Source organism: Aethalodelphis obliquidens, unplaced genomic scaffold (genome assembly GCF_003676395.1).
Source record: "Aethalodelphis obliquidens isolate GAN/ISIS:26980383/991018 unplaced genomic scaffold, ASM367639v1 scaffold11, whole genome shotgun sequence".
Lineage (NCBI taxonomy): Eukaryota > Metazoa > Chordata > Mammalia > Artiodactyla > Delphinidae > Aethalodelphis > Aethalodelphis obliquidens.
The window spans coordinates 19,318,650-19,343,289 of record NW_020837955.1 but is presented as its reverse complement, the minus strand read 5'-3'; the positions used below and the strand labels follow the sequence as shown (position 1 = coordinate 19,343,289).

The 24,640-nt window shown below is 40.9% G+C and overlaps 1 protein-coding gene across 8 annotated transcripts in view; it reads left to right on the top strand.

The window, feature by feature from the left end:
• Positions 1-24,640, top strand: part of ARMH3 (armadillo like helical domain containing 3) — a 176,667-nt gene that overhangs the window by 63,378 nt on the left and 88,649 nt on the right. For 7 of the 8 annotated variants that reach the window (XM_027112371.1, XM_027112374.1, XM_027112372.1 and 4 more), the window contains 3 exons: positions 1,007-1,095; positions 22,694-22,776; positions 23,309-23,435. In XM_027112371.1, coding sequence (XP_026968172.1) covers positions 1,007-1,095; positions 22,694-22,776; positions 23,309-23,435 — 299 coding nt within the window. The remainder of the gene's footprint in view (positions 1-1,006; positions 1,096-22,693; positions 22,777-23,308; positions 23,436-24,640) is intronic. The other variant, XM_027112376.1, reaches the window with a different exon arrangement.

Below are 24,640 nucleotides of genomic sequence, written 5' to 3'. Positions count from 1 at the left end.
TGCTATGCGGCTGCTTCCCACTAGCTATCTGTTTTACATTTGGTAGTGTGTATATGTCCATGCCACTCTCTCACTTCGTCCCAGCTTACCCTTCCCCCTTCCCAGGTCCTCACATCCATTCTCTACGTCTGTGTCTTTATTCCTGTCCTGCCCCTAGGTTCATCAGAACCAGTTTGTTTTTTTTTTTTAGATTCCATATATATGTGTTAGCATACGGTATTTGTTTTTCTCTTTCTGACTTACTTCACTCTGTATGACAAACTCTAGGGTCCATCCACCTCACTACAAATAACTCAATTTCATTTCTTTTTCTGGCTGAGTAATATTCCATTGTATATATGTGCCACATCTTCTTTATCCATTCATCTGTTGATGGACACTTAGGTTGCCTCCATGTCCTGGCTATTGTAAATAGAGCTGCAGTGAACATTGTGGTGCATGACTCTTTTTTGAATTATGGTTTTCTCAGGGTATATGCCCAGTAGGGGGATTGCTATGTCATATGGTAGTTCTATTTTTAGTTGTTTTTTTTTTTTTGCCGTACGCGGGCCTCTCGCTGTTGTGGCCTCTCCAGTCGCGGAGCACAGGCTCCGGATGCGCAGGCTCAGTGGCCATGGCTCATGGGCCCAGCCTCTCCGCGGCATGTGGGATCTTCCCAGACCAGGGCACGAACCCATGTTCCCTGCATCGGCAGGCGGACTCTCAACCACTGCGCCACCAGGGAAGCCCTATTTTTAGTTTTTTAAGGAACCTCCATACTGTTCTCCATAGTGGCTGTATCAATTTACATTCCTACCAACAGTGCAAGAGGGTTCCCTTTTTGGGCAGGGGGGATTTATCTACCAGAAAGCTGCAGGTAGAAGTTCATTTCTTTCCCAGGTGTACAGATTCATATCCAGTGTCTTTTGTGGCCTTAGCAAAAGCTGCCTCATTAAAGAAAGGGTATCTGTGGTGAGTTGCACCATATTTTTAGGCTTATTCCAGTTTTTCTCTTTTTCTCTTACAGGCGCTGCATTCAGGTAGTACATAAACTACTTTGCTATCAGAAGAAGTGTAGAGTACGCCTGCATTATACCTGGCGGGAGCTCTGGTCAGGTAACTTTCTCTTTTGAATTCATCCTCTTTTCCTATATCTTTTTTTTTTTTTTTAACAAATTTATTTATTTATTTGTGGCTGCACTGGGTCTTCGTCATTGCACATGGGCTTTCTCTAGTTGCGGCGAGTGGGCTTCTCATTGCAGTGGCTTCTCTTGTTGCAGATCACAGGCTCTAGGCGTGTGGGCTTCTGTAGTTGTGGCATGCGGGCTCAGTAGTTGTGGCTCATGGGCCCTAGAGCGCAGGCTCAGTAGTTGTGGCGCACGGGCTTAGTTGCTCTGAAGCATGTGGGATCTTCCCAGACCAGGGCTCAAACCCGTGTCCCCTGCATTGGCAGGTGGATTCCTAACCACTGCACCACCAGGGAAGGCCCTTCCTATATCTTTTATGAACCCCTAGGCCTGGGCACAAGCTGAATTTTTTTAAAAAACTTTTTAGTTTGTTTAGGATGCTTCTATTTTCAACTCTTCTTTTTGTCATTTCAGCCTTGTTCTAATCCAAACCTGGCCATGTCACATACCATTATTTCATACTTTCTGTCTGGTTCCTTCTCCTCCCTGTAATTTTTGTCAGCTGGTAGAAACAAATATTTGAGTTCCATTGATTCTTCCAATGGGGAGTCAGTACAAACTTGGATTCTCCCTTGGTTCCATTTGGTAGCAGCATATGGACTATAGGGAGGCTTCTGTGTGTTTCCTCAGGATGAGTAATCTCAGGAGGAATGTCTTAGGGAGAGGAGGTGGGGAGGGGGTGGAGAGATGGGGGGAATCCTGTTCTTTGTGTTATATCTGGCATTATTACTGTTTACAGACAGTGTCAATTTTACCACTCCTCCTGTGCCAGAGACAAAAACAGCAAATTAGTGTTTACTTTTGTCTTTGTATCCATTTGGTAGCTCAGTAAACTCACTCCACCCCTGTAGGAGGGAAGTGGCTCTTCTCTAAGGGTACAATTAATGCTGGCTTGCCACCCATTTCTTTTGTGCAACTAAATTGGAGGTTTCAGAAAAGCAGAGGAGACATTTTTCCTGAGGCATTTGCTTGCTGATAGGTCCTGTGGCTTTTGTGACCTGATGGTACAATAAAGTCTTCTCCAGATGATTATAGTGGTAAATTGTTGCCCCACCCTTGGGAGAGCTTCTCTGTATTCTGAGCAGACAAGGGTGTGTTAGTGTCAGAGGCTTTATGAGAAATGGGTCAGTAACCCCACACCCTCCCATGGAATTCATCTCACTTGTTGTGACACATGGTTTCCTCCCAACCCAATTTGGCTTTCTAAATTTAGTCCTTCATAATGGAAAGTAGAGATCTTTAATTAATGGATTAGCAAGTTTTTTGCAGTTACTGCCTATGGTGGTGAAGGGGGAGTAGGAGAATAACAGTAAGTGGCAATAGTGGCATTTTGATATTTTAGGAGAAGAGTATGATTATGTGAGAGTTTGAAATTGAGGGAATGTCAGAAGAGCTAAAGAGAGATCAAAAGAGATTGAAATGACTAAAGTTAGTAGAATTTCTTAGGTCAGAACAGTGCTTTTTAATATTAAGGACTATTTGGTTGCCTATGGATAGTTGTATGATTATTAGGTTCTAAAAATTTAGGATTAAAGAGAAAACAAAAATGATGCAAATCTCTGGATATTGGTATAATTGTAGGACTTATAGCAAGTACAAATGGTTTATGTCTATAACTGGGATGAAGTTATGCATTGTACTAAAGAGTTGGTGGTAGTTATTATTTCTGCCTGCCTTTGATCCTCTTCTGGTTTTATTTTCTATTTAATTCTATTTTCTTTTCTTTCTATGCTAGCCACCCTGTCTCTGGCCCCTGGGATCTCTCTGGCTTTTCTCCTATCCTCGTCATCTGTTGTCCTCTTCCTCATTGTCCTGTCGTTGCCTTTTCCATTGCATTCTCCCATTCACTCTGGTCTGTCTCCCTGGGGCCCAGGGCTTTCCATTATTCTCCTACCACCACCTTGCATTCTGTCCTTTGTGCTATTGTTGTCATACATTTTACTTTTACATATGTCATGAACCCCAAGATACATTTCTGTCATTTTTATTTAAAGAGGCAATTATCTTTTAAAGAGATAAAAAAGTGTCTTTTATATTTATCTTTTCTGGATCTTAGCATTCACTAACCTAGCTGGAAAACTATGAGGCAAGAGACCATTCTTTATCCTTCGTTGGTCAGTTGACTTTATTTCTTTGAGTACTTTATGTCGTGTTCAGCTCTATGTATAATTATTTGCTATCTTGGGACTTCCCTGGCAGTCCAGTGGTTATGACTTTGCCTTCCAATGAAGGGAGTGCGGGTTCGATCCCTGGTTGGGGAGCTAAGATCCCACATGCCTCCGAGCCAAAAAACCAAAACATAAAAAAAAACAAAACCTAAAACATAAAAAAAAAAACAGAAGCAACATTGTAACAAATTCAGTAAAGACTTAAAAAAAAATTATTTGCCACCTCAAGACTGACTGATTGGCATTCTAAGGCCCTTGATATTTTGAGAAGAGGTGTATATGAGTGTCATTGATGAGAGTTGGATGGCTGCTTTTTCCTAAGGCATAGGCATTTGTACTAGAGTTCTTTGCCAAGTGAGGTTAGCTCCTTTTCCTACGTAGACTGGGTGAGCCCTCCTGGAACCTGTCTCCCTGTGTTCATACATGGAGTATATACAGTGAGATGCAGAGCAGCAGGTGTTAAGGAAAGCTGCAAAATACTAGGCTACATCTGATGCATCAGAGCCTATAGTAATGTATAATATTGCAGTCAGTGAATATAAATGTGGCTGTGGAGGACCCACCCACTCCTTGGCTGGTACTGCCCCTCATATGTTGGCTTGCCCGTGTTTTCACTCTTTCTTTGCCTTCTAGACTTATGGATTTGAGGGAGGTGTGTGAAACTCATCATGGCAAATATGCTTATGCGTACAGATGCTTGCCCATACATGTGCTGCAAACATTAGTTGAATTATACTTATAAATAAAACTGGTAGGGCATGTGTTGTTAGATAAGACACACGGGAGACCTAGGGTGTCTAGGAAGCAGTGGACTGGGGTGCAGATGCCTTTTGTTATTTGGAATGGGGGCGTTTAGTCTCACTGCACTTTGAGTGGTGATTTTTATTCTTATACTGTTTGACTACAGTAGCTCTTTGTTATTGGGGAGGTAGCCATAGGTACCCCTCCAAATTCCCATATGGAATTCTCAGGCTTGGTTTTATGGATGAGGAGGAGCCAGCTGTATTAGTTGGGGGTTTAATCCTGCCTGATATGTTGGTTTTATAGATATAATCCGTGACCTACTCCCTGCTGCCACTGTCTATTTATATGATGCCTGTCACCATGGTATCTGAGTACGTGCAGAAATATATTTAGACTAACCTCAACTTGAATATAGAAAGGAAGAAGTCTTGCCTTTCTCATTGCCCTATTTTCAGCAGTCACTATTTTCCACCAAGTTAAGGAAAGTTCAAAAGCTCTTCTCTGACCTCTAGGCTACCCAGATCTCCTATTTTGAGTAAAAGGTTAGGTTTTAAAACTCTCCTCTGATAAGACAGGAGAGTTGAGTCAGATAACTGAGTTTTAGGGTAAGATCCTAGTGAAATAGTTCTTTACCTTGGAGAATATAATGAAAGATATGATCTTTGCATCCAGAAAAATGTCCATTTGCACATACATATTTTGCATATAATTTCAGAGAGTTCATCATGGACCTTCTTCTGAAGCCCATCCATGTTCCCATGTTAAGAATCCTGTCTTAATTTTAGGTTCCATGGCCTCCCAATTCTGTTTTCACAGAACATCTTAGTACTTGGTTAAATAGTTTTTCTTTATTTACTGACTGTGCTGCATTCCTCCTGGGAACTTTAGCTTAGTATTTTCTCTCAACTTCTGGAGGCTAAAGACCTTGTTAGTCACTATGTTTTGTTTCCTACACAGGAAACAAACACACTATGTGTGTTTCCTATACATTCCTGCAGAACTTTGGGCTTCTATTTGAGCATATCACATTGTTTTGCTAGGTTTGCATATGTCTGTACAATGATTTGCTTAAATATCTATCTTTCCTCTTAAAAAAAATTCCTGGAGGGCAGGGCCTGTGTTTTAATCATTGTTTTATTCCTAGCACACTACTTGGCTTGTAATAGGGGCTCAGAAGACATTTGAATGAATAAATGAATGGATGCATGGGTATGTAGAATTTCCATTAATGATGAATCAGCATTCTCTTAAAGCAGCACAATGTTGTGTTTGGATCTCAAAAAAAAATTAGGATATTTGTTGTCATGTATCTTTTTCTTTCTTTTTAACATCTTTATTGGAGTATAATTGCTTTACAATGTTATGTCAGTTTCTGCTGTATAACGAAGTGAATCAGCTCTATGTATACATATATCCCCATATCTCCTCCCTCTTGCATCTCCCTCCCACCCTCCCTATTTCACCCCTCTAGGTGGTCACAAAGCACAGAGCTGATCTCCCTGTGCTATGCAGCTGCTTCCCACTAGCTATCTATCTTACATTTGGTAGTGTGTATATGTCAGTGCTACTCTCTCACTTCTTCCCACCTTTTGTGGGTTTTTTTTTTTTTTTGCGGTACGCGGGCCTCTCACTGTTGTGGCCTCTCCCGTTGCGGAGCACAGGCTCCGGACACGCAGGCCCAGCAGCCATGGCTCACGGGCCCAGCCACTCTGCAGCATGTGGGATCTTCCCGGACTGGGGCACGAACCCATGTACCCTGCACTGGCAGGTGGACTCTCAACCACTGCACCACCAGGGAAGCCCCTTCCCACCTTTTTATTTGAGTTGTTGTTGTAAAAGGGAGCAGTGATAATTTCTCTTTCCTTTGTCTCTTTCTTCCTTACCTACAGATAGATGGATTGCTTTTAACCAAGTGAAAATGGAAACTTAGATGGTTTCTAAGCCATTAACCAAGCAATGAGCAGAATGTTTAGAGGGAAGCATGTAGTTGTTAGAGAGGGAAATACTTGAACAGAACTTCATGGAGTCAGCTTATTTTACTTCCACTGCAGGCAGAAGGGGCATTGGGGAGGCAGCCTGCATTTAAATAGTGTAGCTTTCCACAGTCTGAAAACATGGGTTGATTTAAAGGCAGGTTTATATTGGCGTTTTATATTTGACAATTTATCTATGGCTCACAGTCCTTACCCTTTCCCTCTGCTGCATCCCTGGGTGATAAGTCATTATTTTTATCACCATTTGTTGGAGAATGTATAGAAGGATAAGTGACTTGCTAAGGATCATGGAACAAGACACTAAACAGAGTCATGATTAGAACTTCGAGTTTCTGACTCCTAAGCTCAGAAGCAGACCACTAGGCAACATTTGCCTCCCTGCAGAAAGAGGGGCCCCCAAAGCCCCCAAAACAATCTGTTCAGCTTTACTGTGCTAAACAGCATCCAAAGCATTCACAGCTTTGTGAAAAAGAGAGAAACTGTACATGGCCTGACCTTTCAGATACCTACTGGGAAAAATAGAAAACCCAGAGGGTGTCACAACTTTCTGGATCCAACTGGCACTCTCATCACTGACAGAAGCCTATGATTTCATGGTTAGGTACACCTTGAGACTGGGAATTGAGAACCTTTCATTGGGAGCTTGTTATACTGTAGTTGTTTTTATACAGGATTGAAAATTATCAAGAGAAAGACTGACCTGAGCTGTAGATTTCTTTGGCAGTTCTTGAATAGGTATAGCTTTGACAGATTGCCAACCCCTCCTGATTTGGGGAGACTATCCTTTGAGTTTTTAATTGTCTGCTTCTTTTAGTTTAGTTACTTTTTTAAACTTTTTATTTTGATATAATTATAGACTCACAGGAAGTTGCAAAAATAGTACAGAGAGTTCTTGTACCCTTCACCCAGCTTCCTCCAATGGTGATATCTTATATAACTCTATAATATTGTTTCTTTTAGTTTTGAAGAGGGTATCCAGGTGGGAAAGAACATGGCAGTAAACAGAGTATATGGGAAGAGGAATTTTGGCAGCTGTTATTGCTATTTTGTTCTTAAAATTGCTCTTTAAATTGTTCTTCCTATTTCCCCCAAATTTTCTCTGATTTGGGGGAATATGTTACAAGATGTATTCTAGGCTTGGTGTGCCTAATTAAGACTGCTCTAGCTTCCATGTGCAAAAACATGGAGGCTTCTTTCTTCTGTGGATAATCAGTTCCTCTCAAAATTAGAATGTTCTAATATAGGGTCATTAGAAGGTATTTCTCTCTTTTCATAATTTTGTTATAAAGATTCTGTATAGCAGTGTATAAAGCCCCAGGATTGAAAAAGAATGCCAGGAAACCATTTTTTCCTTCAAATCATCACATTTGGCTAAATCCAAAATTTATACTATTTTGAATCTTTCTCTTAGAAACTTGGCAAAAGCAAAAGATAAGAATTTCCAACAAGTTTAGCTTGTTAGAGGGAGAAAAAGATTCCCACCTAAAAGCCCCTTAAAAGAGTGAGAAATCTCTGTTCTTTTCTCTGCACATGAAGGCACTTCCTATCCAGAGAAATGTCACCTCTCATAGGCCCATTAGCATCTTGTCAACTAAAAGAGGCAGAGGAAAGAATAGTTGTACTTTTGTTGCTCTGTCTGTACTGGTTGTATAGGAAAGTATCATTTGGTTTCATAAGGTATCGTTCCCTGGATCTCAAGTGAGCAGGACAAGTCTGTTAGTGGTTTTCCCTAAAACCACTTTCTTGGTTTAACCAAGAAATTAAAGTTCTTGGTTCTACATCAGATGGCTCCACTGAGACATGGTCTCATTGACTACTGGATTTCTTCAAGGGTGATTTTTGACTACCTTTCAATTGGGCAATGTTGGAAAAAATAAGCAGGTGGTATAGGGCCCTAGAAGAAGCCAGTAGCTTCTGAGCATGCTTCGTTAGAGGCAGCTGCACAGGAATGAGGTGTATGGGATCTTGCATTTCTGAGTCTAAGTTCCATATGGGAACTTTCACATAAAAACTCATTTTCATGGTAAAGAGGGTAGGTGGTAATTCTGAGGATTGCAGTGTCCCCAAGTAAAGGGGGAATTGGAGATAGTTGAGAATTTTATTTTCTCTTTTAGCAGATACACTTTAACAGCAAGGAAAATGGTAAGACAGAACCTAACTTCCATTTAAAGAAAGGATTTGTTCTTTTTTCCAGTTCATCTCAAGGGGTGTGGAGCCTTTAGTGCAATTTGTTGACGTACTGACTTATTATTGTGCTAAAATACACATAACATAAAATTTACCATCTTAACCGTTTTTAAGTGTATGTTCAATGGTATTAAATACATTCACACTGTAATGCAGCCATCACCACCATCGTTCCCCATAAATCTTTTCATCTTGTAAAACTGAAACTATTCTGTCTTTATGATTTTGACTACTCTAAGTACTCCATGTAAGTGGAATCATACAGTATTTGCCTTTTTGTGACTGGCTTATTTTACTTATAATGTCCTCAAGGTTCAAGAAATCAGATTCTCCCCCTTCCTGCAGATTTAGCTATTTTTTTGTTATTATAATTATTTTTTGCTGCACTGCGCAGCTTGTGGGATCTTAGTTTCCTGACCAGGGATTGAACCCGAGCCCTTGGCAGTGAAAGCGCGGAGTCCTAACCACTGGACCACCAGCGAATTCCCTGTTGTTTTTGTTTTCGATTGTAGGCTGTCTCTGTGCTGAGGATCAGCCTGAGGTGTAAACTTAATGTTTTCTTAGGTCTCTTCTGAGCCTTTTCTTGGGCATGTGCAGTCACTCTCTAATTTTCCCTGAATATGCAGTTGTTTCTGAATGTCCTAGTTTTTTTTACTTCTGAATGCCTTCTTGGTTAATGTTTATATTATCCTAGTATTTACCTTTTTTTTAAAAATTGAAGTATAGTTGATTTACAATGTTGTGTTAGTTTCTGCTGTACAGCAGTGATTCAGTTATACATATGTATATTTTTTTCCATTATGGTTTATCACAGGATATCGAATGTAGTTCCCTGTGCTATACAGTAGGACCTTGTTGTTTATCCATTCTATATATCATAGTTTGCATCTGCTAACCCCAAACTCCCAATCTGTCCCTCCCTTACTCCCTCCGCCCCCGCCTTGGCAACCACAAATCTGTTCTCTAGGTCTGTGAGTCTGTTTCTGTTTCTTAGATAGGTTCATTTGTGTCGAATATTCTAGTTTTTAATGTCTGGCTCCTGAAAGGGGAAAAGCAAAAAATGAAGGTGGGGAAAAAGGGGCACTAGCCCCTTAAATCTGGAAGTCACTTATCAGGAGGGGGAAGGGCTTGCAACAATGAGGGGAGGTGCAACAAAAATGGCTGCCCACCTCTTTGTCTGCACCTCTGTGATCAGAAGCAGCAATCAGTGATCATAGCACAGATCCCCAGTATTTGGAAGACAGGGCCCTTTTTGCCCACCCTATCTCCTGCAAGCTGTGTGCAAGCTGCTTCAGAAACAGGTGCACAGCTGCTTACCACAGGCCTGGGATTGGGTGATAGGTAGCTGCTAATGTACTAAGAGTTGAAATTGACCAAAATGAACCAAATTTACCATCCAAGTTTTCCTCTGGAAGTTGCAAACCTTCATCAGAGGTCAGAGTTCTAAAATAGTTACATCAGACAGATTCTGCCAGTGCAGTTATTGCCTAGGTGGGAAGAGAGATTCCTGGTGTTTCATGCTTTGCCACCTTCCCAGAATCCTCCCACTGGATATACTAACTTTTGTGCTCTGTTCACCTGGAGAGGCTCATAGCATACAGCCAAAGCCATTTCATTTTCTTGTTTGATTCATTGGTCTCTGTTTCAGTGAGGTGCTTGGGTTTGCAGCCAGACAGTTGCCTGTATTCTGAGAAGCCACCTAGTGTATTTTTAAATTATTCTGCTGGTAAGTGTTGGTTTCTGAGTCTTTCCTGTGCCACTTGGCTGACCGACAATGAGCCTGCTGATTGCTGGCAATGTCCCTGAGTAATTGGTGATTTTGTCCAGAGATGCTAGAATTGGCTAGAGTTTATAGTGCCTCTGGGGTTTTGGAGGCATTGACTTGTTACACTAGTGCTATTTCTAGCCTGTCATTTGAGTTCTTCTACCTCTCTCCTAAGCAAGTGAGGAGCTAAATATTTCTCTTCTGTCAGTCACTGTGAAATTATCCATATCCCCTAATGATCGGGTTTTGACCTGGGATCTGTGGCATCTCATCCTAGCTCCATGCCAGGCCACAAAATAGGGCCTAGATGAGTCCTGTCTTTGCTTTCTATCTCTTTCTCTTCATAGCATGTAAAAGCTGTTCAAACAGACAGCTCTCTCTGACCCGATTCTTTGGAGACATTTATTTGTGCTCTGCTGGAGGCTCTGTGTCTCCTTCCTGTTTTTAATCTTATTTAAATGTCATCCACTTGGTTTTGTAATTAAACCTCCCCTCTGCTTCTCTGAGACAGGCGCTGAGCTACCACTTAATTGTATCTTCCTGTGGTTGGCTTGTTCCTCTCTGCACCTGGTTTACTTCAATGTCTGGGACAGGTTTTAGTTCTGGAGAAGTTCCCATATCCATTATTCATTCCACTCTCCTAAACGGCAACATGGTTTGCTGCTTACTACTTGCTACCTTCTTTTCCTCCCCTTGAATTCAAAGCAGGATAGGAAAAAGTCTGGGAAAGTCCTCATTGTGTGGGGTACATTAATGCTAGGAACAGTTCTGTGAACAAGGTTCCTTGTGGAGTGAGAGGGCCCAGTGTAAGACAGCAGGATTCTCAGGTGGGTGGTACTGAGCTCTTCTCATTTGAGAAACAGATTGGCTGCTTTTGCCTCTGGGAATTCACTTGGGACTCAGGGAACCATCAAGGTACTCATTCCTGGCGCAGCTTCCCAGAACCTGCACACTCTGCTTTATTCCCCTTGAGTCTGCATACAGAAAAGTCAGAACGTCTGTACACTGCTGCCATATTTGATGCACAAGACTCTCCAAGGAAAGAAACTAGCGCCAGAGCTAAGTAAGAGCCTGACACTTGCCTCTAGTACAGAGTCAAAAGACAGCTGGGGACTTCCCTGGTGGCACAGTGGTTGAGAATCTGCCTGCCAATGCAGGGGACACGGATTTGAGCCCAGGTCCAGGAAGATCCCACACGCCGCAGAGCAACTAAGCCCATGCACCACAACTATTGAGCCTGTGCTCTAGAGCCCGTGAGCCACAACTGCTGAGCCTGCGTGCCACAACTTCTGAGGCCTGTGCGCCTAGAGCCCAAGCTCTGCAACAAGAGAAGCCACTGCAATGAGAAGCCCGCGCACTGCAACGAAGAGTAGCGGTTGAGAGGGGGTACCCTGCTCGCCGCAAGTCGAGAAAGCCTGCGTGCAGCAACTAAGACTCAACAACGAAGACCCAATGCAGCCATAAATAAATTAATTAATTAATTAGGGAAAAAAAAGAGGCAGCAGTTGCAGCCAATTTGTAGTTCCTGAAAGCAAACCCAGACACTAAAATTTCAAAGTGCCTGGTGGAAAAGACTTTCCAATGAAGAAACAAGTGTGTATGGAGCATCCACTTCCCTGCAACTTAAACTTATTGAATGTGTAATGTAATACTTCAAATGTTTCACTGACACAACTTCTCTGTTTTTCACTCAGTGCAGGTTAAGAGTATTTGGAGCCAGGTCTCTGGATCCTCATTTAGTAGAAATAGAAAAGATTAGGAGGCAAACCCAGGATCCCTAAGGATTCCCTAGAATATTTTTAGTATAGTTGACCCTTAAACAAGTTGAAGGTTTGGGGTGCTAACACCGCCCACTACTCCCTCCAGCCCTGTCAAAAATCCACCTATAACTTTACAGTCTGCCCTCCCTATCCACGATCTCACATCTGTGGATTCACCAACCACGGATCATGAAGTACCATAGTACACATTTATTTTTAAAAATCCAAATATAAGTGGACCCATGCAGTTCAAACCCATGTTGTTCAAGAGTCAACTGTACTTCGGTACATTGTTAGCTTTGATTATAAACTGATTATTATTCTGAGGACTGCCATAGTATTGTCCTGAAGGCTGTCCAGTGTTCATTTTCAATTTGCATTCCTGCTCAAGATCTGTGGCTCTCTGTTGATTGAGTATATTTGGATCCTTTTCTCTTCCCCATCAAAAAGGAAACACCTTTGTATGTTTAGCCCTATACTCAGTATTGTGTACCATGATGTAGATTTCAGCTCATCAGTTACACTGAGGTTACAGAAAGTTGGGATGGAGTGTTTGCAGGGCTCATGCTAGTGTCTGTGGAAAGAAAAACATTGGCCTCTTGTTAGTTAATTGGTAAAACATACATAAAATTTACCATTTTAAGTGTACAGTTCATTGGCATTAAGTACATTCACATTGCTGTGCAACCATCTCTACCTTCCACCTCCACAATTTTTAAAACTTTCTTAAACTGAAACTGTATCCATTAAACAATAAGTCTGCCTTCCCCCCTCTCCACACCCCTGGCAACCACCAATCTACTTCCTGTCTCTATGAATTTGATTTCTCTAGGCTCTGCATATAAATCGAATTATACAGTATTTGTCCTTTTGTGACTGACATTTTTCACTTAGCATAATGTCTTCATGTTTCATCCATGTAGTAGCATGTGTCAGAAATTCCTTTTTCAGGCTGAATAATATTCGAATGTATGTATATACCACATTTTGTTTATCTATTCACGTGTCAACGGATTCTTGTATTGCTTCCACCTTTTGGCTATTGTGAATAATGCTGTTAAGAATACTGATGCACGAATACTTGAGTCCTTGCTTTCAACCTCTTGTTTTTGAGAGTGTGCAGGTTAAAGTGTCTTAGGTCAGTGGAGTGAAATCCTGAGACGCTTACAAGAGAGATGGACTTGAACTTACATGATTTTTCTTTTGGTCACTTGGATGTGTGAGGGGCTGATTAAGTGGAGTTCTGACTAAAGTTATGGTTTTGGGTGGTAAATATAGGTATTGGCCCTAGATAGCTTGCTCCCGCACACTCTACAAATGTTTGTTTTTAAAGATTTATTATTTATTTACTTATTATTTATGGCTCCGTCAGGTCTTAGTTGTGGCACGTCAGATCTTCGTTGAGGCATGCGGGATCTTTTCGTTGCAACGCGTGGGCTTTTCTCTAGTTGTGGCGTGCGGGTTTTTCCTTCTCTAGCTGTGGCGCGAGGGCTCCAGGGCGAGTGGGCTCTGTAGTTGTGGTGCGCCAGCTCAGTAGTTGTGGCGTGTGGGCTTAGTTGCCCCTGCGGCATGTGGGATCGTAGTTCCCTGATCAGAGATTGAACCCGAGTCCCCTGCATTGTAAGGTGGATTCCTTACCACTGCTCCACCAGGGAAGTCCCAACAAGAGTTTTTTTTAATTGAAGTTTAGGAGGAACCAGTACAGTTTCATAGACCTCAGCAGGGGGAGTTCATGGACCTTCTTCTTGGTATGTTGCCCTTAATGTAATTTAACTTCAACTAGTATGTGGCTTTGGGTAACTTATTTAATCTTTCTGAACTTCAGTTTGGTTATCTGTTAATTGGGACCACTAATACCTACTTCATTGGATAATTAATAGGATTCAGTGAGAGTGATGTACTTTAAGTGCTTTACATGATGCCTAGCATCTAGCAGACACCTAATAAATGTTACCTCCCTTGCCATTTATGACTTTTGTGTTTCTCCCTTTGAAAAGAGATGAGAATACAGTTTGGGGGAGGTGATTTCTGTAGTTAAGTGTCTCTTTTTAAGGTGTCAGGTGGAGCACAGTAGAAAAGAGGAAGGTTTGAGATACAGTTGTCTCTCCGTATCTGCATCCACAGATTCAACCAACCATGGATCAAAAATATTTGAAAAGAAAATTCCAGAAAGTTCCAAAAAGCAAAACTTGAATTTACTGCATGCTGGCAACTATTTACATAGCATTTACATTATATTAGGTATTATAAGTAATCTATAGAGATGATTTAAATTATACAGGAAGATGTGTGTAGGTTACACTGCAAATACTACATCATTTTATTTATTTATTTATTTATTTACTTGCGATATGCGGGCCTCTCACTGTTGTGGCCTCTCCCGTTGCGGAGCACAGGCTCCGGATGCGCAGGCTCAGCAGCCATGGCTCACGGGCCCAGCTGCTCCGTGGCATGTGGGATCCTCCCGGACCGGGACACGAACTCGTGTTCCCTGCATCGGCAGGCGGACTCTCAACCACTGCGCCACCAGGGAAGCCTACATCATTTTATATAAAGGACTTGAGCATCTATGGAGTTTGGTATCTGTGGAGGGTCCTGGAAACAATCTCCACGCCCCATCCCCCTATCCCCGCTCCCCATCCCCCCATCCCCGCTATGGATACCAAGGGACTGCTGTACTTTGTGTGAGCTTCTGACACAGTTATTGACTTGTAGTTGTTGTCATTCAGCAGAAAGATGTGATGCATTTCTCTATATGATATATCTAGCTGGCATTGGTGTTTTGGGACAGCCTACTCCTGGGGCTATGAAGGATGGGGGCCAATGAGAATTGTCTGTTAAGACCTGGAAGGTCTCAACCCAAGCTTGTCATCTGAAAAGATTCTGCAGTAAGCTGTGCCATTCTGTTTTTTTTTTAAATTAATTAATTAATTAATTTTTGGCTGCATTGGGTCTTTGTTGCTGCGTGTGGGCTTTCTCTAGTTGTGGCGGACAGGGACTACTCTTTGTTGCGGTGCATAGGCTGCTCATTGCGGTGGCTTCTCTTGTTGCTGAGCATGGGCTCTAGGCACGTGGGCTTCAGTAGTTGTGGTGCACGGGTTCAGTAGTTGTGGCTCGAGGGCTCTAGAGTGCAGGCTCAGTAGTTGTGGCGCACAGGCTTAGTTGCTCCGCGGCATGTGGGATCTTCCCGGACCAGGGCTCGAATCCGTGTTCCCTGCATTGGCAGGCAGATTCTTAACCACTGCACCACCAGGGAAGTCCCTGTGCCATTCTGTTTTGTGGATGAGTAGCCATTACTCACCTAATGGGCAAAACTGTTTACACAGTAATGGGTTTCTATAACGTAGGCCCTTTTTCTTTGGAAATCTCTCAGACTAAGGATCATGTCTTTGGTGAGGAAGAGCTTGTGTTAGTCCCTTCTCCCCTGCTTCCTTTTAAAACTATTATTTAAAAATTAGAAACATGGTAAACCAAAGGGTTAAATTAAAAAGAAAAAAAAAGCACATCCTGCCCCTCTTATCTTCACAATGACTACAACATGTATTGTACTTGATACCAAACTCTTATAGACATATGACTAATTAACAATACTACGTTTATACAACCAACCCCTTATCTTTTGTAGTTATCTTAACTCTTCCCTCTATGTACTGTTACTTCTGTGACAGTTTGGTTGGTTATGTGCCCAGATGGCACCAAGTGGACAAGTGGATCAAGGGCAGTTTTCTAAAAATGTGTGCGTGTGGAGAGTGGTGAGCCAGGAGTCAGCCAACATGAGCTCTGTGCTACTTGTGTGTTGGCACCGAGTACCAGATCTCTGCTGTCCTTGAACCTGCCCCTGGCCCAAGGCTATTCTCTGGCCTGCAGTTAAACCCTGTTCATAGCATTATACCATAATAGCTTATGAATAAGCCTGGATATTAATTGTTTATACTCATGTTTTTTGTTTGTTTGTTTCAGTTCTGATTTTGCATAAAGAAGGGAGATCTTGTCTCCATTTGAAGTCCAGATCTGATCATATTCCATCTTCAGTACATAATTTTGAAGGAGGCAACCCTGAGTGAGGGAAATAGGAACAGTTTTAGTTGACATTTATTATTATTTTTTAAAGATACTAGAGAGGAAGCAGAAACAGAAAGGGAGATAGAGGTGTGTGAAAGGTGAGATTTAAAGGAGGGAGATAAGAGCTGATGTAGAGGGCCTGCTGAGGCAGTTTATGCTGAGAAAAGCTACTGGGTGTGTTTTAGTGTTGAGAGTGAGTAGAAGAAAGGTAATAATGAGGTGTTAAACATCTTTACTCTAATAAGTAGTTGAAGACCAAGAAAAGGAGGGGATCAAATACATGAAAATAACCTTGGAGCAGCCAGTAGGTGGAGAAAGTTATATAAACCAGTCTAGAGAAGTGTTGGTAACAGTGTAGTCAGGAAGTCTAAGCACACCATTTATACGTAAGCTTCCTTCCCTTTAACATTTGACTGCATCTAGCACCTTTATTTGTTTAATCTTATGTTAATGGAATGGTAGAAAGAACACTAACCAGGAGACCAGGATCTAGTCCCTGCCTAGTCACTAACTAGTTGGCGTGGTGGTGGGGGGTTGTTTTTGAATCCAAAAAATGAGGGAGTTGGATTAAATGACCTCTAAGGTCCTTTCTAGCTCTAAAAGTCTAAAATCAGCTATGTCAAAGCCTCACAGACTTTGAACTCCTTCACGTCGGGTCAGAGGATAGAAGACAATGTGTGTGTAGTGATGTGTATAGAACACTGAATAGTTGATAGAATGAGTGCAAAGTCAGATGTTGAAGGAAAAAAGCATTATTTTATGAGATATTTGGGACATTCCTTCTTGAAGAGGAGTTGTGGTCCCTGATGTCAGAGGCTTGTGGGAGCCAATTTTAAGGTTGCTTTGTTCATTTTAGCTGCCTATTAAATTCCCTCTAGAGAATGATAACTTCCAAGTAAGAAAACCCTGGCTTTTTTAAGAGGGTAGGGGTTCTGACCTGAATTGTCAGGGGCAGAATGCATGTTTCCCCTGACACTGACTCTCAGAGTATTGAAGTGCTGGACTCTCCTTCTCAATACTGCTTGGCTCTGCTGACATCTGTGGCAATTGGGACACAGGCCACCTCTTGGCCTGTGCCAGAATTGCTCTTCCTCCCCTCATATTTATCACGTTGTCATCCCTGACTCTGAATCCCAGAGATCAAGACTAGCTGTAGTCTAGCAGAGGAGCAATAAATCATTGCTCTCACTTCCTTTTCTCCAGGTTTTCTACCCGTTAATTACCACATAACCACTTCTGAGGCTGCATCTTTGTGCTGTGTGTGCCTGGGACAAAAGCCCTCCTTGATTGGATATGTGCAAAAGCAGCTTTGTCTCTATCTAGCCATTATGTTTTGCAGAGTGCCACGTGTGTTACCCATCCTTTTCTCTTGTCTCTGGTGAGTTTAAGGAGTCTTATTGTCAGGTGATTTATCCATTAATAGGGCTTTTCTAAGCTCTGGGGTTAGGGGGTGGACTGGGCAGCCCCTACTCATTAAGGAGAGAGGTTTGGGCTGGGTGAGTGCTTGTTTTTTTTTCCCCCCTGCTGCCGTGCTGCCCGGCTTGCAGGATCTTAGTTCCCCGACCAGAGAGTGAACCCAGGCCATGGCAGTGAAAGCGCTGAGTCCTAACCACTGGACCACCAGGGAATTCCCTTGGGTTAGTCATTTTTATGTGGATTTTAGCCAGTCCCCTACATTTTCTGGGCTCCTAGTAGGAGCTAAGCAGGTTGTGTGATCCAGAATGGGCTCCCATGGAGCTTTTTTGGGGTCCAGTCCAATAGATCACTTGTTAACAGACAACATCAAAAGGGCCAGCTGCCTATCATTTGCCTTTCCATTATGAAACCTCAGAGAACTTGAGTCAGGGTGAAGAGTTCATAAATGAGGATACCTATCTCCTTCATCCCTAGCAAGCCTTCTTTTTTTTTTTTGGTATTTGAAGGGAAGGTCCAGGCTTTAGAAACAGAATATAGACAAGCTATTGTACTTTTGCCTGCTGTTTCTTTACTGTACCTGTGCTTTTAGAGAATTGAGAGTGAGGGGTGTTGTGTGGCAGGCAGCAAGTGTCTGGAGAGACTTACTTCTACTCATCATTCCCTGCTGTTTCAAATCAAAGCTTACATCTCTTTTCTAAGAGTAGTAAACTTCACACAAAGCTCAGACAGCATGGGAGAATGGACTTCTTTGCTGGCAAAGAAGCAGATATGGTCTTAGAAAAGGAGAGGTCAAGCCTTTTTTTGTGTGTCTGTGGAAGTAGGAAGGGTTGAGGGGGAGAAGACAAAAGGAACATCAAATACTTGCAGCTGCTGAACCCCTTCTTTATAGTTCCCCATCAAACAGGGGAAATAGGTACAGGGGCAGTAGTCATGATGGGCAGAGAAGCAGAATTTATTTTATAGTTTTAGTTGAGAGAGTATAAGGCAACTGATAAATTATTTTATGCTTAATGTTTATTTGCAAAACTGTCTTTAAAGCTGCACTGTTAACCTAGGGACTTGGCAGTCAGTCTCATGACTGAGATCGCTTGGGTTTTAGCACTGTCTCCCCTCATTAAAGATTACAAGGCAAAAAGGGGACCTTTTCAGTAAACGTTGTCACAGTCGAGAGAGGACAGAGCAAGCTGCGCTTTTGTTTAAATATTTAGTACAGTTAAGGGCTTTTTTTCCCTTCATGAGCTCCATTCTTTTTTTTTTATTCCTAGGTATTTTATTCTTTTTATTGCAGTGGTAAACGGGAGTGTTTCCTTAATTTCTCTTTCAGATTCTTCATCATTAGTGTATAGGAACGCAAGAGATTTCTGTGCATTAATTTTGTATCCTGCAACTTTACCAAATTCATTGATTAGCTCTAGTAGTTTTCTGGTGGCCTCTTTAGGATTCTCTATGTATAGTATCATGTCATCTGCAAACAGTGACACTTTTACTTCTTCTTTTACAATTTGTATTCCTTTTATTTCTTTTTCTTCTTTGATTGCAGTGGCTAGATCTTCCAAAATTATGTTGAATAATAGTGGTGAGAGTGGGCACCCTTGTCTTGTTCCTGATTTTAGAGGAAATGTTTTCAGTTTTTCACCATTGAGAATGATGTTTGCTACGGGTTTGTCATATATGGCCTTTATTATGTTGAGGTAGTTTCCCTCTATGCCCACTTTCTGGAGAGTTTTTATCATAAATCAGTGTTGAATTTTGTTAAAAGCTTTTTCTGAATCTATTGAGATGATCATATGGTTTTTCTTCTTCAGTTTGTTAATATGGTGTATCACATTGATTTGCATATATTGAAGAATCCTTGCATCCCTGGGATAAATCCCACTCGATCATGGTATATGATCCTTTTAATGTGTTGTTGGATTCTGTTTGCTAGTATTTTGCTGAGGATTTTTGCATCTATATTCTTCAGTGATATTGGTCTGTAATTTTCTTTTTTTTGTAGTATCTCGGTCTGGTTTTGGTATCAGGGTGATGGTGGCCTCATAGAATGAGTTTGGGAGTGTTCCTTCCTCTGCAGTTTTTCGGAAGAGTTTGAGAAGGATGGGTGTTAGCTCTTCTCTAAATATTTGATAGAATTCACCTGTGAAGCCATCTGGTCCTGGACTTTTGTTTATTGGAAGATTTTAAATCACAGTTTCAATTTCATTACTTGTGATTGGTCTGTTCATATTTTCTGTTTCTTCCTGGTTCAGTCTTGGAAGCTTATACCTTTCTAAAAATTTGTCCATTTCTTCCAGGTTGTCCATTTTATTGGCACAGAGTTGCTTGTAGTAGTCGCTTCGGATGCTTTGTATTTCTGCGGTGTCTGTTGTAGCTTCTTTTTCATTTCTAATTTTATTTATTTTTTATTTTTAATTTTATTTTTTTTTTGCAATACACGGACCTCTCACTGTTGTGGCCTCTCCTGTTGCGGAGCACAGGCTCCAGACGCGCAGGCTCAGCGGCCATGGCTCACGGGCCCAGCCGCTCTGCAGCATGTGGGATCTTCCGGGACCAGGGCACAAACCCATGTCCCCTGCATCAGCAGGTGGACTCTCAACCACTGCGCCACCAGGGAAGCCCCATTTCTAATTTTATTGATTTGAGTCCTCTCCCTCTTTTTCTTGATGAGTCCTCTCCCTCTTTTTCTTGATGAGTCTGGCTAATGGTTTATCAATTTTTTTTATCTTCTCAAAGAACCAGCTTTTAGTTTTATTGATCTTTGTTATTGTTTTCTTTGTTTCTATTTCATTTATTTCTGCTCTGATCTTTATGATTTCTTTCCTTCTGTTAACTTTGGGTTTTGTTTGTTCTTCTTCCTCTAGTCCCTTTAGGTGTAAGGTTAGATTGTTTATTTGAGACTTTTCTTATTTCTTGAGGTAGAATTGTATTGCTATAAATTTCCCTCTTAGAACTGCTTTTGCTGCATCCCATAGGTTTTGGATCATCGTGTTTTTGTTGTCATTTGTCTCTAGGTATTTTTTGATTTTCTCTTTGATTTTTTTCAGTGATCTCTTGGTTATTTAGTAACGTATTGTTTAGCCTCCATGTGTTTGTATTTTTTATGCTTTTTTTCCCCTGTAATTGATTTCTAATCTAGCGTTGTAGTCAGAAAAGATGTTTGATATGATTTCAATATTCTTAAATTTACTGAGGCTTGATTTGTGACCCAAGATGTGATCCATCCTGGAGAATGTTCCATGTGCACTTGAGAAGAAAGTGTAATCTACTGTTTTTGTATGGAATGTCCTATAAATATCAATTAAATCTATCTGCTCTATTGTGTCATTTACAGCTTGTGTTTCATTATTAATTTTCTGTTTGGATGATCTGTCCATTGGTGTAAATAGGTGTTAAAGTCCCCCACTATTATTGTGTTACTGTCAATTTCCTCTTTTATAGCTGTTAGCAGTTGCCTTATGTATTAAGGTGCTCCTATGTTGGGTGCATATATATTTATAATTGTTATATCTTCTTCTTGGATTGATCCCTTGATCATTATGTAGTATCCTTCCTTGTCTCTTGTAACATTCTTTATTTTAAAGTCTATTTTATCTGATATGAGTATTGCTACTCCAGCTTTCTTCTGATTTCCATTTGCATGGAATATCTTTTTCCATCTTCTCACTTTCATTCTATGTGTCCCTAGGTCTGAAGTGGGTCTCTTGTAGACAGCTTATATATGTGTCTTGTTTTTGTATCCATTCAGCGAGCCTCTGTGTTTTGGTTGGAGCATTTAATCCATTCACGTTTAAGGCAATTATCGATACGTATGTTCCTAAGACCATTTTCTTAATTGTTATGGGTTTGTTTTTGTAGGTCCTTTTCTCCTCTTGTGTTTCCCACTTAGAGAAGTTCCTTTAGCATTTGTTATAGAGCTGGTTTTGTGGTGCTGAATTCTTAGCTTTTGCTTGTCTGTAAAACTTTTGATTTCTCCATTGAATCTTAATGAGATCCTTGCCGGGTAGAGTACTCTTGGTTGTAGGTTCTTCCCTTTCATCACTTTAAATATATCATGCCACTCCCTTCTGGCTTGTAGAATTTCTGCTGAGAAATCAGCTGTTAACCTTATGGGAGTTCCCTTGTATGACACTGGTCGTTTTTCCCTTGTTGCTTTCAGTAATTTTTCTTTGTCTTTAATTTTTGTCAATTTGATTACTATGTGTCTCAGTGTGTTTCTCCTTGAGTTTATCCTGCCTGGAACTCTCTGCGCTTCCTGGACTTGGGTGGCTATTTCCTTTCCCATGTTAGGGAAGTTTTCGACTATAATCTCTTCAGATATTTTCTCGGGTCCTTTCTCTCTCTCTTCTCCTTCTGGGACCCCTATAATGTGAATGTTGTTGCATTTAATGTTATCCCAGAGGTCTCTTAGGCTGTCTTCATTTCTTTTCATTCTTTTTTCTTTATTCTGTTCTGCAGCAGTGAATTCCACCATTCTGTCTTCCAGGTCACTTATCTGTTCTTCTGCCTCAGTTATTCTGCTATTGATTCCTTCTAGTGTATTTTTCATTTCAGTTATCATATTGTTCATCTCTGTTTGTTTGTTCTTTAATTCTTCTAGTTGTTTGTTCTTTGATTCTTCTAGGTCTTTGTTAACATTTCTTGCATCTTCTCTGTCTTTGCCTCCATTCTCTTTCCAAGGTCCTGGATCATCTTCACTATTGTTATTCTTAGTTCTTTTTCTGGAAGGTTTCCTATCTCCACTTCATTTAGTTGTTTTTCTGGGGTTTATCTTGTTCCTTCATCTGGTACATAGCCCTCTGCCTTTTCATCTTGTCTGTCTTTCTGTGAATGTGGTTTTGTTCCACAGGCTGCAGGATTGTAGTTCTTCTTGCTTCTGGTGTCTGCCCTCTGGTCCATGAGCTCCATTCTTATACAGAGCTGAAGCAGTAGGTTCTACAGTATATCTGGCACATCTGTTGACCAGTTAGAATTAAAACATTTTCTTCTTAGCAGTGATGTTTGAAACAGTTACATAACTAAAACTTAGTGACTTGGGATGCTAGCATCCTAGGGTGAGAAGGGGACACTCAGTAAACTGAGCAAATATGATGTGGAAATCACCATGCAGGAATAAATTTGGAACACTAAAATGTCCATTTTATAATCAAATTTCTGACCTCAATTGCTGTTTACGAAGTGGCAAAAAGTAGATTTTTAAAAACCTGTGGGCAGATGAGCAGACATGTGCTTGGGAAGGTCAGTGCTTTCTTCAAATACACCTACTTTGCCTGCTTTTAAAAAGTCCTTAGTGGCTGTGATGTACTCATTCTAGCCCTCTTTGGATTTCTGTAGAGCTAGTTCACTTTCATTGCTTTCATTTAATAACTTTATTGATTATGCTTTGATTACCTTATTGATGCCTTTCCTTCTCTTTTTTTTTTTTTTTTTTTTTAAGCCTTGATAAATTTGCTGAAGTTCCTTATGTCAAATGAGACCGTACTTCTGGCCAAACACAACATTTTTACCTTAGCCCTTATGGTGAGTAGCAAAAAAATATATTTATTTTTATGAGCTGTACCCTAAGGCAGAAGTGGGCTGGTTTGAGACAGGAGCTGGTATTCTAGGGATTAAGTCATAGGGAAAACCAGGCCTTTATTTTCCCTTTGGATCAGAATCTCTATACTGGTGCTCCCCACTTTCACCTATGTCTTTGGAGAACCTGGGGTCTTTCATGAGATAATGGTAACACACCATTATATGATATTCCCACCAAACAGATACAAGAGGTGTAAATTAATTTCAAGAGCATTGATAATACTAAAAAGTAGAAAATAATTAGGAAGTGGTGAGTTTTGAGTACTTATAACTTGATTTTAATATAATTTATTGAATTGCAAGTTTATATAAGTTAATCTTTAATAATGACTTTAATAATCAGCTCACAAAATTTCTGAAAATTTAACAATTAACTCTTGCAAGACAATAAGAGCTGGCTATAGCACACTACTGATAATACTCTTCTGGTCTTCATAGTATGATACCTGTTTATGGGCTTTTGCTTCTTTTTTAGATTGTGAACCTATTTAATATGTTTATCACATATGGCGATACATTCCTGCCCACCCCCAGTAGTTATGATGAACTCTACTATGAGATTATCCGCATGCACCAGAGCTTTGACAACCTCTACTCCATGGGTAAGCTGTCTTCTTTTTATTCCTCTCTCCCCATCAGCTGTGATTTTTGGTATATGAGAGGAAAAGACTACATAAGATTATCCTCTAGTTGCTTGGTGCCCTTGCTTGGCACAGAACTGTGTAGTCTCCTTTTCTCAGGCAATAAGAAAGTATATGTGGACTTCTTTGCCTTCAGGAACTCAGAATTCATCTCAGTAGAAAGCTGGTTAACATCCCTGTAGCCCTTTCTTGATGTTTGTGAAAGAGAGAGAATAGGGAGGCTTGTGGATTTAGTGAATACCAGTGAGATCGGAGTGAGAGTGGGTGGGAGTTGACAGCAGCAAACAAAAGAGCTTGGATCCCAAGGGAACATTGTGTGATTTGAGAAGGTACAGGCTTTTAAGGAGTTTCAACTTACCTAGGTATTTTTAGCATAACTCACAAGAGGAAGTGGGCATTAGATAAAAATCTTTCTTGCAAACCTTTTGGTAATTGGCTCACTGAAAATTTACTCTGTAGCCCTAATGAGTATAACTTACTTCTGAAAGAGGTCATGTATCCTTGTAAGTTTGAGTGAAGAGGCTACTCAAACCTACCTAAGTTTGAAAGGTGTTTATAGTGCCCAGAAACAGAAAGCCACTCAATAAAGTGGTCTGTTAAAAACCTCCAACTTATTAGCTTTATTGGGATGTAATTGATATATAATAAACTGCACCGTTTTTAAAAAAAAAATTTATTTATTTTTTGGCCTCGCCACGCAGCCTCCTACGGGATCTTAGTTCCCTAACCAGGGATGGAACCCACGCCCCCTGCAGTGGAAGCGCAGAGTCTTAACCACTGGACCGCCAGGGAAGTCCCAAACTGCATTCTTTTAAAGTATACAATTTTTAATAAGTTTTAGCATATGTACATGAAGCTGTCATTACAGTCAAGATAATGTACATATCCATCCTCTCCCTAAAATTTCCTTGTGTCCCTTTATGTCCCTTTTACCACCTCTGTCCCTCACCCCCCATCCCTGGACAACCAGTGACCTGCTTTCTGTCACTGTCGATTATTACTTTATCCCTTTCATTGGGTCTATTCGTGAAAAGTTCATATTTTGCTTGCGACTCCTGTATCATGAGAAAGGTAGAGGGGATTTGGAGCAAATACCTGGAGAAAGAGTAGAAGCAAACCGTGGAAAAGGATTGCCTAGGAGGACAGAATTTTTTCTATTTCCCTGC